This window comes from Sturnus vulgaris, chromosome 16, assembly GCF_052056855.1.
Source record: "Sturnus vulgaris isolate bStuVul1 chromosome 16, bStuVul1.hap1, whole genome shotgun sequence".
NCBI lineage: Eukaryota > Metazoa > Chordata > Aves > Passeriformes > Sturnidae > Sturnus > Sturnus vulgaris.
Genome location: NC_142258.1, coordinates 4333399 through 4345894, shown reverse-complemented (window position 1 = coordinate 4345894; position 12496 = coordinate 4333399). Strand labels below are relative to the sequence as shown.

The following is a 12496-nucleotide window of genomic DNA, read 5'->3' as shown; positions in this document are numbered from 1 at the left end:
GTGAACAGAACGATGTCATTCACCTGGTCACATTTCTCCTCGTACGTGACAAGAAATAGAAGCAAAGATCATGATCTGGAAGCAGATCCACTAGGAAAATCTGTGTCAGCCTCACGCTTTTTCCAGCAATTGAATCTCCATAAATTATAGAGAGCCTGGCCCATAAAAACCTCAGCTGAGGAGTCTTCTAGGGACAAGAGGCAGCCTTCATAAACAGAAAGAGAGGCAGCAGTTTGTAGCTAAATATTTAGCATTAATAAAAGAAATGGGCCTCTTTCTTCAGGAACATCATTCCTCAAACATTTTCCTCGTGCAAATTATGCTGATAACTGAAGAGAGAAAAGCCCTCTGCATTCCTCCCTGGTTACAGCTATTATCAGAGCTTGATAACACATGCCTGGGGTGCACGGGGGTGGAAGGGATAAAAAAGACACACTCCCCCCTCCCCCTGAAGCAGAGAGATTACAGATGCAGAGCTATGCCCAGAATAAGGCAACTCAGCACCCCATCACAGAAATTACAAAACCATGGCTTGAATTTCTCCTTGTCTTATCAGAGCAAAGAAATTCACACAGACCCTTTCAGCCTCCTGAGCTGCAGAAAGCATTAGCGTTGTTTCTACCATAGGCACCAAATAAATTCCAGAACATTCTTGACATTGAATAGGCAGATCTGACCCCTTTAATTAGCGAGCAATTTCTATTCAGCCTGTTTACAGCTACTAGAAGCCTATTCTTTCAGCAAAGACTTGGTAAGTGCCCAAAATCTGCTGCTTGGCTCTCAGTATTCCCAGCACAGCAGCACAGTTTTGGTGGGAAAGACTCAGAAACAGCACTCTGAAGGAGCAGACACCTTGTCCTTGGGGATGCTGCACAGAACACTCAGTTCACTCACAGGTACCAGCCAGGAAGTGCTGGCAACACAAACAAGGGACTTTAAACTCTTGCCCTGTTGCCCTATTGGAGGCAGATCTACCCTGGCAGTTTTCCAGAGGCTTCCCACCCTGCCCAGTACAAACCACAGCTCCCACTGCCCTGACCCTCCAGGCACAGTCACTGCTCCTGAAAGAAACCACTACAGCACAACAATCGGGATAAAAGCCATTTAATCCAAGTAATAAACTCCCTCTAGACATGAGACTCACACGTTCACTGCAAATTGCACAGAAAGTGTTAATTATTCCATTCCTGCCACGCAAAAGCCAGCTCTGCATTCCCTCCCTGTGCTAGCAAGGGCCACTTACACAGCCAGTCCTTCCCCCAGGAGCAAGCCATGCAGTTTTGTGGCTCTTCCCCTTTCTATCAGGGTAGAGAAGGAAGGAACCCATCCCACAAGCCTGAGGAGGGGGCAGAGCTGAAGGACAGGCAGGGGGGAACTGCTGCTGCTTAGCTTTGTTAGCATTTGGCTACATCTAAATCCAACAGTTGTTTCAAATCCCTGCCCACACACGCTGATATGAGTTGCTATTGTTTAAAGCAGATTTAAGGATTTGCACTAGTTTTTAACTACCTTTTATATGATTAAAGGGAAACATGGGGGCTCCTTCTATTTAAGAGCAATCTTTTAAAATAAAAATAGATCAACTCATCTTAACCCAAGAGCATAAGTCCTTGAGGTCATGATAAATCACAAGGCTTCTTGCACGAACCCCGGAAGGCACAGTAGCCTAAGATACAGCAGATCCATCTCCCAGTACAGGATGACAAAATCATCACCCAATGGATGTATTTCTGTCACACAGCCCGGATACAAGAACAGCATTCCTGAAAGACACAGCTCTTTTCCACCCCAGCACCCTCTGGAAGATACTCCAACACATTTTCAGTGCTTCTATAGGAAAGTCATGCCTATTTCTGCCACTCTTGCTTCTGTTGCACTTCCTTCGAGTGCACACACCCCTCTCTCCTCCCAAACCCACACTGTCCCATCCTCAATTCCTCCTCTCAAACCTACCTCTGTCAGTCTCCTGTCACTTTCACTACCACCAGCACTCCTCTGCTTTCCCTCTCACTGATATTTTTGAATAAAATCGTTAAGAATCAATCTATCATGGTCTTACAGGCCACCTAGAAGGTTGCTCCTGCTATTCAACACTGCACTTAAAAAGCCACTTAGCTACTCAACAGCTTTAGTAAGTTATTTAAGTCAAGAAAACACTGCACTTTGAGCTTAAAGCTATCACCAGCAGTGCACACCCACAGACACACACAAGGGACACAGAACTCCACAAGCTCTCAAAGAGTTGAACAAGTGAGATGGAAGAGGTGCACACCCGGATTTCTGTCTTTTCCTACAGATACAGCAGTGTGATCTAAACTCCTGCATTTGTACACACCCTTCAGTATCACTTTGCAGCAAGACTCAAGCAATTCAAGTCTGGAGAGCAGCTTTCCCATTGTCTGTGTGCAAGAATCACATGTGCTTTGGACACCTAGGTAAAGAACCAGAAATACCAATCAAGTGCAATTCTGAATGTGCTTGCAAGGTGACCTGCAAAAAACCAAAAGAAAGTTTTCTGCATTAATACACGATGAACATCAGAGCATTAATCTGAGACAGAGAGGATAGATGTGCTTTCTAGTGATGAGATCCTCCTGCTCTAATACCCACACACACACTGAGACCCTCTGGGTACCCAGACATCAGTCTGGAAAGATGAGCACTAGCCATTCACATCACATCCTTAGAAATGAATAATCTAACTACACCAAGTCATCTTTAATTACAGGAACTTCATAAGAAGAGCCCTTTTTAGACTTCAGGTTCTCAGGAGGAATGTTAATTTGTCTGCCTAATTACCACCTTGCACTTTCGCACCAGGGGGAAGTGCTATTACTGGCACTTGATAAAACAAGTTTTTACCATTTATTTGCACCCATTTCTTTCTGATACCCTCTCCACAAAGCTTTCTCCCCACCTTTGGTGCTGAGGTCCCTTCTGGAAGAATTAGGGTCACCTAACCAGTGGGTGAGATGGTTTATAGGACAACTCTCCATACACAGAAAGCAATCAAAATTGGTAAGGACTAGAACTGAAGTATTAATGGAAAAATCTAGGCTAAGCATTCCTGCAGCTTTGTGGCTAGAGCAACTGGGAAGACTCATTAGTGACATTTTGTTGGAGAGCTCCTGTTAACCAGTTATGCCTCTGCTGGCTCAGCATTCTCTCTGTTGTGAGTCATTAGCAAACAGCAATGCAGGGCACACAGCAGCACTCCCAGCACAAAGAGCCCCTGGGACTGGGGGATCCTAGGGAAACGTGTTCTAGGCACAGCTGGACCTAGCCAGAGTTAACCAGTTCTCAGCTAGGAACACAACAGCTCCCTTCCAAGTACTCAGACAGAGCAGACCTTGCTGCTTCAGCACCCAGAGCCACAAAACTGCCTCCCAGGACAGGCTGCTGTCAGACAGAGGGTCAGAACAGCCTTATACCCTGTTAGGACAGCTGGTCTGGCTCCTCTGTTAGGCGTGACACACACCTGGGATAGGACAGGATATATCCAGTATGCCAATCTTGAATCAGTGCTAGCAGAAGTCCCAAGTGGATACCAACAGTTGGAGTTGGCTTGTTGGGACCTGCATCTGCATTTCCAGGCCCAGACTGAGCACAGAGTGCCAAGAGACACTGCTTTGAAGGCACTGTGGCATCCAGCTGCTGCAGAGAGGCAGAAAAGCAACCCCAGCCCTGCAGGAGAGCAGCAGCACTTGGACAGCACCTTCCTCTCCACGATGGTACCAACCTGCTCTTGCTCAAGCACGCTGATTTCGGAGAGGAAATCAAACAACTAATTTAGAAAATCAAGGAAAAATGATCATCCAATGTCACGGTAGGTTCAGATAGAATCTTATGGTATGAAGCTTAGTTTTATGGTTCTGCATTTAATACCTGCAGAAACAAATGGTACACCAAGGATGAGAATCAGTGGTTCAGATTTTAAGCAGCTTCCCAGCTTGTGGATTTCACAGTCACATCAAGTTTACCAGAATTTATATGCTGCCCTTCCCATTTTAAATTATCTCACACATGCTCTGGAGAAGTGCAGAATACCTCTTTCTCACCCTTTCTACAATCAAAAACAAACACAACTAGCTCACAGCAGCAGCTGCCTGGGTCACATTTGCTGCATAACAATAGCTAACAAGGGCCTGTAGCAGCAGCACAACTATAAATAGCATCAGCCAGAGCTCCTGTAAGAAAGGGTTAGGACCACAGACCTCTCCGTGGATTGGAATGGATGCAGCTGAAGATCGCTAAAATAAAGGTGGATGAGGCTGAGATTTCTGCTTTCCAAGTTGTCCTGTGGCTTGCCTTCCCAGCCCAGGCACCTATTTGCAAATCAGCAAAGTGTGGAAGAGCTCCTTGCAAACACAGCAATGCTGGCTGGTACACAAGGTCTGCTCCTCAGCCCCTGCTTCTACAGGCAAATCCACCTCCAGCTGCTAAACTCACCACAGAGTGTCTGCTCTGCCCTGTTTGTTCCAACACTCCAAGGCTTTGCTGTTCTCTTAAGCGAGTGCCTCGAAAGAGCAAGCACAAACACATCAGCAGCACAGTCTGGCTCCTGAGCAGCTGAGCCTGGCCTTCAAGGAACATCTCACCTCCAGAGGGATCCCACAGCACACCCACCACCTACCAGCAGGCTAAAGCAAAAGTGAACCACAGGGCACTGTCAGATACAATCAGCTCATTGCTCCCTCCTTGCTGACGAGGCCACTGCTCCCAGACGTGCCAGACCCACAGAGGGGCAGCTGGGACCACCTGGAGTCTTGGGCAAGAGTAGATGATGCTCGGGATTGGAAAGAAATGCAAATTAGAAAGTGCTCGATACAGGGCATACATCCAGAGGATTCATTCTGTCCAAGCCAAAACAAGATCAGAGGATCCTTCCTTCCACATTTGCAAACATATCCCTGCTTTCAGATGCCCAATCACTCACTTTCTAGGAAATGATCTCCTTTTAAATTCTCCTGCACCCATTCTCCACTATTACTGATTTTTTTTCTTCGTTTTCAGCAATCCTTCTTTCTACCTCGCCTCCACAAGCTTCTATTGCTCAGCCATACCAGGAAACAGTGCTGACCCTGGCACCATCACTAGCAGACCTTGGAGAGGTACACTAGTGCAGATAACAAAATGCAGCAGAGTCTTACCGAGCTAACAAAACCTGAACATCCCCTCCAGTCGAACACCAATCCTTCCAAACCCAAAAGAATCATCTGTGACTCTTTCTTCCTAATCTACTCTCCCACACAAAGTGATCCTTTCTGGACACCAGATTCTGAGAAATCTGCGTTTAGACCCGATAAATATTTCAGCTGTATCCATCCTGTTTAAGCGATAAGCTCCCAAGGACGGAGGCTCCTTGATTTATCACTTGAAAAGTATCAAAGAGCAGGACATTAACTATTCCTTTTCACATTGCTCAAACCACCAGGCAGCTCTGCAAGCAGCAGAAAGGAAGGTAATACATCACAGACATTTAAAAACACACACACACACATCAGACAGAAAGAGGGATTATTGCCAACATCCACCGAGCAGAGGCTGAGCCATTTGGAGCGTGGGGATGAGAGACAGGACACAGCAAAGGAGGGGGGTGGTCCCCTCGTACCTGCACACGAGGGTGGCGATGATGACACACCAGGCTGTGCAGCAGCAGTCAGCATTGAGGTGCTCCTCGCTCTTGCGGTGGCGGCAGCACAGCCAGAAGGAGTAGAAGAGGAGGAAGAGCAGGTCCAGAGCCAGGCAGGACAGAGCGATGCCACCCAACAGCAGCAGGGCCTGCAGGGACAGACAGGGTGTCACACCTGGCCAGCCAGGGCGGTTTGAGAGCTCTGCAAGGCATACCTTGAAAACAAGTCATTTTTAAAATATAAAGAGGTGATTTTTTTTTTTTGTCTCTATTGCTCCCCTCTCTCCATCCCACTCAACGAAACCACATTCTGTACCTCAGCAGTAAATAGCTGAGCATTTTGTCTGTCTCAGCCTGCAAACAGCCTAAGTTAATCAGAGGGTTTCCTCTTTACTACTGATCACAGGTCAGCAGATTTAGAGAACAAAAATAATAATAAAAAAAAGTTCGGCCAGCTGCCTCTATCTGTACAGTTTTTAATCTTCATGAATAAATATGCAGCCTTATTCATTAGAAATCCAAGTGCATGAGTGGGTTTGAAAGGGGGTGGAATTTATTATACATGCATGAGATTAATTTTTTTTTAAAAAATTAATCTCCATGCAATGCTTCTGTTCAAGGTAGACCTAGAATAAATCCTAAACCCCTCCATATACCATCCACATATATAGGTACAACAAACGTGGATGCTACAGACACTCTTGAAGCAGTTACAAGTTGAGTTAGTGTGAGTTATACCTATTTCTAGTCATGTTCCTTGGAGGAAAAAGAAGTTGTAAGGGTTTAACTCCCAATTTATTTTTATTTGAAAAATCCTGCCTAAAATCCAAAAATGCAAACAAATTTTGTTAAATAAAATCAAATTTAAAAAAATAAATCCATTCCAACACCATATTCAGCCACATTTTCCCACCTGCATGAATCAAGCAAAAGGATGACATTTTATCCATAAGGTTTTATTTGATAAATCCTTGTTAATGGTGACAAATGCCAACTTACTAGAAATTATTTAAATATCTGGAAAGAGTCCAAGTAGCTTGCTGCTGCCCCAATATTGGGAATGCAGACATAGATCTGTATCACCTAACCTAGAACAAAGGCTTGGGTTTTCAAACCAGTATCTCTTTTCCTCCCCATGCAGAAATTCCTTAAAGAACATTTATATGCTTCCTCCTGACTGAAACAATAACTTCCTTCTGATCAAAAAGAATACAACAAAGAATGCTGAGACTAAAGTAAAGAACTTTCACAACTGGTGGCTGTTTCTAACAGGGTCTGGTAGGAAAAACCTCTTTGTAGGCTTTTCTTTCCCCTCTTTTCCCCATAGGTGCTCCCTGCTGAGTGATTATCCTGGCCAAACAAGCCACACAAGGTCCTTCCCAGCCAAAAAACGTCAGCCACACATGAGGAGGTGCACACCAGCTAAAGCCAAGTGCTGCACCACAGATTCTCCACCCCTTGCTCTTGGCTTTCCCAGCCTTTAGAAACCCTCCCAAAGCCCATGGAGCGCCCTGGGATGGGGGGAGCTCACAGGTGCTGCTCCCCCAAACTAAAGAGCAGAAACTCAGCCCTTTGTGCAAAGAGAACTCTGGGATCTCTACCAGAGGAGTGGGGGTGGAAGGGAAAAAGCCCAATCCCCCTTTCCCATGCCTTCTCCAGATGGTGTGAGCACTGCTGGAGTTCCTGAGCAGAAAGGGGCCTCCGAGAGGGAAGCTGTGCTCAGAGCCCTGCGTTCCCCCACTACTGAAGCCATGCCATGAACGAGCACTCAATGCTAATTTAACTAACACATTTGGCATACCAAAGCTCCTCAGGGATATTCTTTATTTTTTAAACATGTCAGGCTGCTGTAAGGCAAAGCTTTCCTTTGCCCTCCTTGCCTGCACTTCTTTCTTCACACCCTCAACCCTCCTGCACATGCTAAAAGGCATTAATGTTGCAAAGACAAACTCAGCTGAAAACATCTTCCCAGCAACTCTTATCAGCAAAAAATCCACACTGCAGCTCCAGATGTAGGGGGAACCGACCCCATTGAAAGGAAATAAAAGGAAATATAAAAAAAAAAAAAAAAAGGAAAAATGGATATTGGACTGCCAATCAGCAAGCAACCTGAAGTCCTTGCTTTGAAGGGACACTTAATACGTGCTTTAAATTTGCATCTGGCCAAAAGGACTTGGCTGGCCACTCTACCACAATCTGCATTTCATTTCCCAGAGAATATTTGTTTTCCAATAATGGATATGTGCCATGACAAGTGAAATCATCCAGCAGAGCAGTTATTAATCTTTCTGACTGATGAGTCAGTTTAGGACCCAGGGACTGGCTGGCAGTGAAAGCCTGGTCACAACCAAAGATATTCCTCTGCCTGCTTGTCAGGATTAAATTACTATTTAAAAAGGGGGGGTTGAGGCTGGATAAACCCTTAGACACTCTATCCTGCACCAGTAAATCTGGGACTCGGTTATCCAAGGCCACATTATCCCAAGTAAATGTAAAATTATGCACTGGGCCTTTTGCCACAAAAGAGCATCAATTTGTCTTCGAACATTTGCTGAGCTATCAGAACCTCTATAGCAAATGATGCATGAACTGCCCTTACAGGAAAATGGAGACAACTTGGAGGAACAGCATTTTACCACTGCACTGACACTAATGGCAGAAGTGGAGACAGAGCAGTCCCTGAAAATGAGAGTAAATCCAAGTGGTATCTGCCAGACTGGCAGGAGACAAGCTCAAGTGTCAGGAAGCACTTTCAAAATAAAAGCTGCACACAGGGAAGGAACCACAGGAGCATTGCTGGCTTGGAGAGGCACCATGGAACCTGAAAGCACTCGGTGTTGTGCAGGGATGGGGCTGCAATGCCAACAGCTTTCCCAGCCCCAATGTGGATGCCAGGATTTGTGGTACTTCCCACCTCCATGAGAGCATGAAGCAAAAAAAAAAAAAAAGGGCAGAATACATCTAGAGTCTCATGCAGAATAAGAGGAAACACAGGAAAAACATCCCCCAGGGGCTGGTCAGCTCTTCCACCTGGTATGTGTTGATATCATTCCTAAGGACTTCTGTGCAGATCAGCCTTCAGTTTGCTCAATCCCTGCTCTCCAAGACCCTGCCTTATGTTACTGGGGATCAACTAAACCGAGATACAGCCGCGTCTGCTGGATGGAAAAATCCCCACATGAAACAGCCACTTTCACCTTGCAAATTCCAAAGGGTGATCCACACTGTTAGTTATCTGAATATATCTGTGGACTGTGGTCCCGAAAGGCTGATTTTAGCTGCTGAAACTGCACTTGAGGTGGGTATATTTCAACTCATGCAACAGATGAAGTCACAAAGAAAAGAGATCTACATAAGAACACAAGAAAAGAGATATACAAGATGTATTTATTTCCTTAGAAAGGGGGAAAGTCTAAATAAAGCCACTAGGCACCACAGAGCAGGATGTAAACTCTGGCTTGCATTCATGTTAAATGTCAACATTTACCACTGCATTAAATGTTGTTTGATCATCACCTGACTTTTCTGTAAAGTGTTGACTTAGTGACTCGTCTTCACACCACCCTGTCCCCTCTACCCGGAAGATTATTTGGCACAAAATGTCCTGGCAGCAGAATCGGTTTGAGAAGTTAATTCTGAATACACAAGGGCTCAAAACAATCCAGGTGTTTATCAGGTACAAGTTTTACCAATCTCAATTTATCCAGCTTCCAATTACCACTTTCTTTAAACTTGAACTGCAGTAACAGCAGCACAGAACAGTGAGAAGCTCTTCACGTGGAATAGATGAGTGGTATTTTATTACTAGTTGGAAAGTCTACCAAAACTTCTTAAGAAACTCGACAGCAAAGCTGAAGTTTTCAGGTGGTTCCTGAGAAGCATTGCAGTTTCATTTTTTATTTTCCATCAATGATTTTAAAGATAATTCACCTTAAAACTTCATCATTTCAGCCTACAGAAGAAAAAGAGCTACAGCTTTTGAGCACCTCAGGAAAACAGCTGTCTTAATCATTGCCAGACTGAGAATGGTTTACCTTAAAGTTAGCTTTTGCCAAAAGAAAAAAAGCTTTCCATTGAATCTGCAGCTAGAATTCTTTCTGTATTTCCATGCAGCTACTTGAGATAGTGATAATAAAACAGAGAGAAGAGGTTAAAGGAGTGTGGGAAGAGAAAAACCTTCACCCAGAAGAACAAATGCAGCAAGCTGGGCTGTTGCCAAAGGAGCACTCATCTCTATTTATTCCATGAAGGACGGAAGTCATCTCAGCAAGAAAAGAAACTGCTGTGGGATAGTGTCATGCCTACACCACTTCCTACACCACTTTTTTTCTTCCCTTCCAGACTTCAGGACATCTCTCTAAAAAGCTGATGAGCTCACAGATGATAAGCAGCTATGTTCTACCAATCTAACTGATTTTTTTGTAAATGCTGGCAACACAAGGAACACTCTGACCTCCTCATTAACTTGTTCTGAACACGCTGTGTGTTCAGAGACTTGATTTTCATTTAAAAATGCTGCACGAGGTGTTTGTTGAGATAGTAGAGTGTCTTGGGATGTCACTCATCCCACAGCCCCTCCAGAAGGGTAGGGAACACAGCCAACCATGGACTGGCCAAGGGAAGGTGGGGGAGGATGTGGAAAGCAGTGCTGATGTCAGCACTAAAGCATCCCCATCTCCTCACGGGGGACAGGCCAATTGCTGTGCTCAGCACTGGGCAGGAAATGTGCTGTGCAAGAGGCTTTTCCCACGGTGCTGACATGAATCCCCTTCCACGAGGGATCCCTCTGCAACAGGGAAGAGCACCATGGAAACAGAGCACAGGTTCCACTGTCTCATCCCCTTCTACAGACATCTCCCAGAGAAAGCACACTTCTCTCTAAGGGAGTTACAGATATATTTAGGGCAAGTCCACACTGGAGCAAGCAATATAGGCCAACACTTTGCCTTCAGCTTTTTTTGGCTATTGGCTTTCCTTTCTGGAAAGCAGGAAATGCCAAGAATTGTGTCATGCTTTTTTTTTTTTTCTGTTTTTTTTTTTTTCTAAAAAACACCTTAAGACAATACAGCAGACATTAGAATAAAAAACAGATCTGCAGCTGAAACCTGTCTTAGCATGACTCCATTGCTCAGTTCCATTTACCAAGCTGGTTAAATGAGCAAGCCAGTTTCCCCAACACTGCAAAGCTCTCTACATAAGCATGGGCATTATATAGTTAATTGGTATTAGAGCTGTGAACTAAAGCCACATTAATTACAAATGAGTGTTCACACAGGGTTTTAATGTAGTTCAACGAGAATGGCCTTAATTCAGTGTAGTTTAATTCACTTTAGTGCATTTAAAGTGGTTTAACTAATCTGTTTTGAATTTATTCCTCCAGTTAATTCAGATTAATTTCTCAAGTGTAAGCAACAACTAAGAACAAGGCTAGGTTGATTAAAGATTCATCATAATTTCCTCCATACTAACATTGTGACCCCTTATTTCATAATTAAAGACTTTCAACTCTGCCTTTATATCTGGTCCAATTCATAGAAGCCAGCAGTGTAGAGGCCAAAAAGACACAACTTGCTGATCCTTGGCTTATTGCAGGAACTAACTCAATATAAACACTGCTAGGGTTTTGAGAGCTGTGGTTGAATAATACACAGCTCAGGTATGTCTGCACACCTCAGCTTCCACAGGTTACACAGGGGCAGGTGCTAGAATTCATCAGAGCAGCTCATCTCACACACCAAAGAGAGATGGAAAGCACAGAGTAGAAAGGATTTGCTTAACAATTGGGTTGGATATTTTTGCCTGCCCATGAATGCAGATCTAAGCTGTGCTAATCAGCAGTGAACACTGGAGTCCTATTGGGTTGAAGTCAAATAACAATCCATTTATTCCCTTAGTTGTTACCAACTCAGCAATCTCCATCTTACACAGCAAGCAAACGTTCCCCAGAGGTAAGGGGGTCCTCTAAATTGGATGTTCTTATCCCTAGTTTCTCCATAGTGCTGGCTGAAAGCCTCCCTGCAATACAGTGATGAAAAGAATGAGACACTCTCACCAAACTGAGTTTCCACTGACAGGTCCCCACAGACTAAATCTTTATTAAATGAGGCTTAGCTCAGAACTGGCAGCTTGTCAAATGAGCATTCTCACTGAAAAGGCGGATTTCCTTTCTGGGGATTCTGCAAATTCCCTTGCAGGACTCTCAAAAAACCCACCACCACGGATGCATCAGTGTTCATGCAGGTCTCTGACCCAAATCCCAGACCAGCAAAACATGTAAGGAATCCTCATGGGAACAGGCCTTCAGCTTTAGAAGGTTATTTCCTCCTAGTATTCTCAGCTGGACAAAGTTACAGCCATTAGTTAATTTTGTTAAAAGGCAAGAATCAGATAATTATTTGGGATATTGAGGTGAAGGGCACCAAAAGGGTAGCTGGAGGAATTCGGCAGGTATCCTGCACCACTCACATCCACACTCAGCTTGCCCAGCTCACCCATGGCAGATCCACACAATTACAGCAGATATTCCTTTTCCACACCAGATTAGCTCACACATTCCCACCCAAAGCAGCTCCTCTACTCAAGGTCTTTTAGTAACCACTTGATTTCCTTGGTTAGAAAACTGTACCATCCATTAAAACCTTAAAACACAGCCTCATCACAAAGTAATTTTCCAGCAAACTGGATAATGGAAAGAAACCCCATGCTATAAAGGAAGTATGAGTTTAATGCTCCTACAACTCAGGGCTAAGCAAGCACTGCCTGGCTTGTGCTCAAGGGCTGTAGAAATCCCCTTGCCAAGACAATTCCCCAGCCCTCCAGCAGGAGCCCAGCTATGCTCCTGCAGGCTCCCTGAAGGAAAGACGT

General features: G+C 44.6%; 1 protein-coding gene across 2 annotated transcripts in view; it reads right to left on the bottom strand.

The window, feature by feature from the left end:
* The window catches only part of TTYH3 (tweety family member 3), a 73929-nt gene that overhangs the window by 31164 nt on the left and 30269 nt on the right, over positions 1 to 12496 (bottom strand). For both annotated transcript variants that reach the window (XM_088174307.1, XM_014870405.2), the window contains exon 2: positions 5612 to 5781. In XM_088174307.1, coding sequence (XP_088030433.1) covers positions 5612 to 5781 — 170 coding nt within the window. The remainder of the gene's footprint in view (positions 1 to 5611; positions 5782 to 12496) is intronic.